The sequence below is a fragment of the Scomber scombrus genome, chromosome 10, assembly GCF_963691925.1.
Source record: "Scomber scombrus chromosome 10, fScoSco1.1, whole genome shotgun sequence".
NCBI classification, from domain to species: domain Eukaryota; kingdom Metazoa; phylum Chordata; class Actinopteri; order Scombriformes; family Scombridae; genus Scomber; species Scomber scombrus.
This window is the reverse complement of record NC_084979.1, coordinates 30,127,368-30,134,867: the sequence shown is the minus strand read 5'-3', so window position 1 is coordinate 30,134,867 and position 7,500 is coordinate 30,127,368. Positions and strand designations below refer to the sequence as shown.

The window sequence follows — 7,500 nt, the reverse complement described above, 5'->3', positions numbered from 1 at the left end:
GTATTTGTAGTCCACTAAGGAGTTCCTGGGCATGGCGTTGGAGGGGAAGAGACTACGTTGGTACTTTAACATCGGAGGAAGCACTGCTGAGGTGCTGATGGCTGAAGACGTCAAGTCTGATGGGAAGTTCAACAACGTCATGCTGGAGAGGTAATACACACACACTCACACACACACACACACAAATAATGTAAATCAGCCTTCAAAGCTCTCGTGTATGTTCTCCTTATTCTGTCTTTTTCTCGTCCGTGTGTCTGAACGTAGGATCATGCAGTACGGTCAGATGTCCATGTCCTCAGAAGCCGAGGGCGATCAGAGAGTCACCAAAGCCAACATGCAGGCCGGAGGAGATCAGGGGCTGCTCAACCTCCTCACCAGCAACACCGTCTTCTACGTGGGAGGATACCCCAAAATGTTCAAAGTAAGTGCAGAGGGAGGCCTGTATGCTTTCATCGTGTCATGCATCAAGGCAGTGGTCTATGAGAACGTTCACATTTACACATTTTTTTAACTTCAGTCTACTTGTGGAGTCATTCAAATAGTCAGAAATCATAAAATAAACACCTTGAGTGCAACTAACAGTTACTTTTATTACTGATTAATGTATTTTTTTATCAATTAATCTATTCACTCTGTCCTTTTAACAAGCTACCAGAGCCTTCAATCTACAAAGTTGATACCATTAACCTGGGATGCATGCTATGGAAGTACATAGTTTATCATTCACATCTGAATACGGAGAAACACTGAAATGTATAGAAGATTAAATGTAAGTTTTGGATAACTGTGGAGCTGTGGGAGAAGGCTAAAACTGCAGCTAACAATGGATAATAATAATATTTGATCCTCTATTTCTTACAATAAAAGCAGCTCAATGTGCTTTAAAACAAAATAAATAAATATAAACGTTAATGTAATATAAGATGGAAAAGAAAAAAAAAAAGCAATAATTTTTAAAATAGTAAAAAATAGTACATAGGCTGATATGTAGGTAGGAAAATGTATTGATCCCCCTTGAGGGAAATTCAAAATTACAAAAATAAAAAACAGTATTGTTAAGTGAGTTTAAAAAATTAGAATAAAATAGAATATAATACTATATACAATAAGCAATAGATACATACACAATAATAAATACATTAGTGGGGGTGGGAAGTACTGGGAGCTGTGGTGCTGTAAAAGTATGGGGGAGGAAAATAGAATAAATATGATATATAAAATGAAGTAAAATACAACATTTTAAAAGAAGTTCAGCGGTGCTTCAGTGTGAAGATGACTGAAAGAAAAGCTTAAAAAAGCTCAAGTGCAGAGGTGATTTTTTTAGCTTTCTTTAAAAATATTGAGTCATATTTGGGGCGTACCTCAATACTCTTCTCTCAAACTCTTCTAGCCTCCCGCCCCGCTCGCTCTGCCCAACTTTAAGGGCTGCATTGAGCTGGAAACGCTGAACGAGGAAGTGCTCAGTCTGTACAACTTTGAGAATAACTTCAACCTCAACACGACGGAGGATAAACCTTGTGGCAGGTCGGTGTCGAATCCTCATCATCATAATGTATCTCTTAAACTTGATATCATTGGTTGCCGTCCTTTATCCCTCCTGTCGTCCTCCCGGGTCAAATTGACCCCATCTCTTTTGACTGTTCTTTCTTTCCTCCCTCTTTCTTTAATTTTTCCTTTCTTCTCCCCTTCCTTCCCTCTTTCTTTGCTTCCTCCTCCTTCCTTTCTTCCTTCCTTCCTCCTTTCCTCCCCCCTCCTTACTCCTTTCCTTCCTTCCTTTCTTCCTTCCTTCCTTCCTCTTTTCCTCATCCCTCCGTATTCCTTTCCTTCTTTCCTTCCTTCCTCCTTTCCTTCCTTCCTTCTCTCCTTCCTACCTTCCTCTTTTCCTCCCTCCCTCCTTACTCCTTTCCTTCCTTCCTTCCTTCTCTCCTTCCTCCCTCACTCTTTCCTCCTTTCCTTCCACCCTTCCTTCTCCCCTTACTTCCTTCCTCTTATCCTCCCCCCTCCTTACTCCTTCCTTCCTATATTCCTCCCTTCCTCTTTTCCTCATCCCTCCTTACTCCTTTCATTCATTCCTTCCTTCTTTCCTCCCTTCCTTCTTTCCTTCCCTCCTTCCTTCTCTCCTTCCTACCTTCCTCTTTTCCTCCCTCCCTCCTTACTCCTTTCCTTCCTTCCTCCCTTCTCTCCTTCCTTCCTTCCTTCCTCTTTTCCTCATCCCTCCTTACTCCTTTCCTTCATTCCTTCTTCCCTTCCTTCCTCCTTTCCTTCCTTCCTTCTCTCCTTCCTACCTTCCCCTTTTCCTCCCTCCCTCCTTACTCCTTTCCTTCCTTCCTTCCTTATCTCCTTCCTCCCTTCCTCTTTTCCTCCCTCCCTCCTTACTCCTTTCCTTCCCTCCTTCCTTCTTTCCTCCCTTCCTCCTGTCCTTTCTTGACCTGAGGACAACAGGAGGGTTATTTAAACCCCTCACACCTTTTTAATGTTTGTATGAAATGTTTAACAACAGGCCGAAGCCGGTGCTGACTCAGGCCTGGGTGAACGACGGGGCGTTCTTCGACGGCACCGGCTACTGCGAGGTTACCGTCGACGAGAATAAGAATCAGCGCTTTCAGCGCTTTGAACAGGAAATCAAACTGCTCTCGCACAACGGCATACTGCTCCTGATGGAAAACGGGGTAAAGACTTCTTCACTCTTTTATTCATTATTCTCTATTTCTCTTGCAAGAAATGTTTTAAAGCAAGGGTGTCAAACTAAGGAAGGAAGGACAGATGGAAAGGAGGGAAATGGGATTGGAATGGACGGAAGGAAGGAAAGAAGGAAGTACAAGAAGACAGGCATGAAAGATGGAAGGAAGGAGGGAAGAAAAGAAGGAGGGAGGGAAGGAAGGAAGGAAAGACGAAAGAGGGGAATGGGATTGGAATAGAAGGAAGGACAAGACAGGCATGAAAGAAGTAGGGAAGGAGGGAAGAAAAGAAGGAGGGAAGGAAGGAAGAAAGGAAGGAAAGAAGGAAGGATGGACAGATGGAAAGAGGGAATGGGATTGGAATGGAAGGAAAGAAAGAAGGAACGACAAGAAGACAGGCACGAAAGATGGAAGGAAGGAGGGAAGAAAAGAAGGAGGGAGGGAGGGATGAGGGGAAGAAGGAAGGAAGGAAAGAAGGAAGGAAAGACAGATGGTAAGAGGGGGAATGGTATTGGAATGGAAGGAAAGAAAGAAGGAAGGAAGGACAAGAAGACAGGCATGAAAGATGGAAGGAAGGAGGGAAGAAAAGAAGGAGAGAAAGAAGGAAGGACAGATGGAAAGAAGGGGAATGGGATTGGAATGGAAGGAAGGAAGGAAGGAAGGAAGGAAGGAAGGACAAGAAGACAGGCATGAAAGATGGAAGGAAGGAGGGAAGAAAAGAAGGAGAGAAGGAAGGAAGGACAGATGGAAAGAAGGGGAATGGGATTGGAATGGAAGGAAGGAAGGAAGGAAGGAAGGAAGGAAGGAAGGACAAGAAGACAGGCACGAAAGATGGAAGGAAGGAGGGAAGAAAAGAAGGAGAGAAGGAAGGAAGGACAGATGGAAAGAAGGGGAATGGGATTGGAATGGAAGGAAGGAAGGAAGGACAAGAAGACAGGCATGAAAGATGGAAGGAAGGAGGGAAGAAAAGAAGGAGAGAAGGAAGGAAGGACAGATGGAAAGAAGGGGAATGGGATTGGAATGGAAGGAAGGAAGGAAGGAAGGAAGGAAGGAAGGAAGGACAAGAAGACAGGCACGAAAGATGGAAGGAAGGAGGGAAGAAAAGAAGGAGAGAAGGAAGGAAGGACAGATGGAAAGAAGGGGAATGGGATTGGAATGGAAGGAAGGAAGGAAGGAAGGAAGGAAGGAAGGAAGGAAGGACAAGAAGACAGGCATGAAAGATGGAAGGAAGGAGGGAAGAAAAGAAGGAGAGAAGGAAGGAAGGACAGATGGAAAGAAGGGGAATGGGATTGGAATGGAAGGAAGGAAGGAAGGAAGGACAAGAAGACAGGCACGAAAGATGGAAGGAAGGAGGGAAGAAAAGGAGGAGGGAAAGAAAGAAGGAAGGAAGGAAGGTGTGCCAGATTAGACCCCTCGGCGGGCCAGTTCTGGCCCACAGGCCGCATGTTTGACACCCGTGTTTTAAAGGGATCAGAAATGTGTGTGTCCCTTTTGCATCTTCAAACACTAATATTAGCTAATATATATATATTAATCTAAACCTTTAATCATTAATATACTGAGTGTTTGTTCCGTGTGTTTCTCCTCCCTCCAGACTCAGTTCCTGTGTCTGGCGGTGCTTCAGGGCAGACTGAAGGTTTATTATGATTTCAGTGGTAGTCTGGAGGAGCTCCCTTTAAAGGTTGACCCTGACCTCCAAAAGGTCAGCGATGCGGAGGCCAAAACTGTGAGTCCACAAACCAACACCACGTTTTCCCCACGATTGGTTCATTTTATCAAAAGCTTTTCATTTTCCTTCTCTTCTAACCTTCGTGTCGTCCTCCCGGGTCAAATTGACCCCGTCTGTTTTGACTGTTCCTTCTTTCCTTCCTTCCGTCTGTCCTTCCTCCCTCCTTCCTTCTTTTCCTTCCTCCCTTCCGTCTTTCCTCTGTTCATCTTTCCTTCCTTCCTTCTTCCCTTCCTCTTTTCCTTTCTCCCTTCCTCCTCCCTTCCTTCCTTCCTTCTTTCCTCTGTCCTTCCTTCCTTCCTTCCTTCTTCCTCCCTTCCTTCCTTGACTCGAGGACAACAGGAGAGCTAAACATGTCTTTCTATTATCAGTCACATTCAGCAAATAATGTGTGTTTTTGTGTGTGTGGTGTTTTTAACCGTGTAGCTGGAGCTCATCATCATGCGCAAACCCGCGCAGCAGGCTGGTGGTGAACAGGTGGTGGTGAGGACGGGTCGCACCGTCGTCTACAAGCACACATTCACTGAGAAACTGCCTGCGTTGGGCAGCACCTACTACCTGGGAGGAGTCCCCGAAAACAAGATGCCCCAAAAGTAAGTCAAGACACTTCCTAAAATAAATCATTCCTAGTTTAATAAAATCTGTTTTATTTTATTCCTGTTTTATTTATAGTTTCTTATCCAAGACACCACAAAAAAAAGATGTATCATTATTATCAGTAGTAGTAGTAGTATCATTAATAATAACAATATTACTTATTTAATTAATATTTGTATGTACTATTACTACATACTACGTACAACCACTACTGCCTACTACTACTACTACTACTGCATATTACATATTGCTACTACTACTAAATAATAATAATACTACTGCATACTACATGCTACTACTGCATACTACATACTACTACTACATACTACATACTACTACCACATACTACTACTACATACTACTTGTATTGCATACTACTAGATACTATACTACTACTACGTACTGTACTTCATACTACTTCTACATACTACTATTACATACTTCAGACTACTACTTAATACTTCTATTACTACATAATATACTACATAGTACTAATACTACACCTATAATAATTTATCAAAAGGTTGTTTTTTTCTGTGTGACTTTCTGGATTTTTTTCCCCAAAATAAACAAACAAAAAGTCATTGTAGCTTTAAATTTAGAAGTATTTTGTGGTTATGTACTGACGTCTGTTTCTGTCCGTGTCTCTCCAGGCTGAAGACTGTGTTCCCTAAGCAACGCTCTCTGAAGGGCTGCTTCAGGAACGTGAAGACCAACGTTGGCAATCACGTTGATCTGAAGAGGATGAAAAACTCTGGAGTCAGCTTCGGCTGTGACAGCGACCTGCTGGTAAGAGACACAGCTCACCATTCAACTGCAGTCAAATACGATAAAATAGATCATAACAAATAATAAATCAAATACGGAGTTTTTTAAATAATATTGTATATTTTTAGTTGCCTGGGCTGTTTAACCAATCATTTGTTGATATATTATCTCTTTGCTGTGCATAAGGGTTACATACTACATAGTACTACTGCTACATAGTACATACTGCACAGTACATACTAATACTGCATACTACATACTACATATTACTACTGCTACATAGTACTACTGCTACATAGTACATACTGCTACATAGTACATACTGCTACATAGTACATACTGCTACATAGTACATACTGCTACATAGTACTACTGCTACATAGTACATACTGCACAGTCCATACTAATACTGCATACTATGACTACATACTACATATTACTACTGCTACATAGTACATACTGCACAGTACATACTAATACTGCATACTATGACTACATACTACATAGTACTACTGCTACATAGTACATACTGCACAGTACATACTAATACTGCATACTATGACTACATACTACATATTACTACTGCTACATAGTACATACTGCACAGTACATACTAATACTGCATACTATGACTACATACTACATAGTACTACTGCTACATAGTACATACTGCACAGTACATACTAATACTGCATACTATGACTACATACTACATAGTACTACTGCTACATAGTACATACTGCACAGTACATACTAATACTGCATACTATGACTACATACTACATAGTACTACTGCACAGTACATACTAATACTGCATACTATGACTACATACTACATAGTACTACTGCTACAAAGTACATACTGCACAGTACATACTAATACTGCATACTACTACTACTTCATACTATATTAGTTCATAATACATACAACTACATAATACTACACAGTACTACATACTAGTACTACATACTAGTACTACATACTAGTACTACATACTAGTACTACATACTAGTACTACATACTACACACTAATACTGCTACATAGTACATACTTCATAATACATACTACTACATAATACTACACAGTACTACATACTACTACTGCTACATACCACATACTACTTCTACTACTACATACTACTTGCACTACTACATACTACATATACATACTACTAATACTACTACATACTAGATACTACTACCTGAAAATACAGTTTTATAAAGTGTAGCATCTTAATTTTAATTCTGTCTTTGTGATGTACGGTATATAATGACAAAAGCAAAAAAAGAAGAAAAAGAAACACATAGTAATACAGTGTGTCTTGACCTGTGTGTGCGTGTGTGTGTGCAGGTGGCTCGTGAGGCTCATTTCTCCGGGCAGAGCTACCTGGGTCTGGCTCTCACAGACGTTTCCAGTGTGAAGAAGAACTTCCACGCCGGCTTCAGCTTCAGAACGGAGCAGAAGAGCGGACTCATGTTCCACCACCACGATAAGGTTCGGAATGATCCTCTTCAACAATTCCTTAGTAAATCAGGCCCATTGTGTCTTATGCACTTCTAACCTGTGGCTGTTCTATGTGTGTGTGTGTGTGTCTACAGGAAGGAGCGTGCCAGGTGCTTTTGCATGACGGCCATGTCGTGGTGAGAGCCGGCGACCGTGAAATCAAGACGCAGAAGACGTACAACGACGACAACAGCCACTACGTCACCATCTACAGCAACGACATCGG

The 7,500-nt window shown here is 41.8% G+C and overlaps 1 protein-coding gene across 1 annotated transcript in view; it reads left to right on the top strand.

Annotated features, from left to right (window-relative positions):
* Positions 1–7,500, top strand: part of lama5 (laminin, alpha 5) — a 43,285-nt gene that overhangs the window by 26,799 nt on the left and 8,986 nt on the right. Inside the window, 9 exon segments of the mRNA XM_062427200.1 lie at positions 11–150; positions 265–421; positions 1,391–1,524; positions 2,501–2,669; positions 4,273–4,404; positions 4,831–4,997; positions 5,655–5,790; positions 7,122–7,265; positions 7,370–7,500. Of these exon segments, the coding sequence (XP_062283184.1) occupies positions 11–150; positions 265–421; positions 1,391–1,524; positions 2,501–2,669; positions 4,273–4,404; positions 4,831–4,997; positions 5,655–5,790; positions 7,122–7,265; positions 7,370–7,500 (1,310 nt within the window).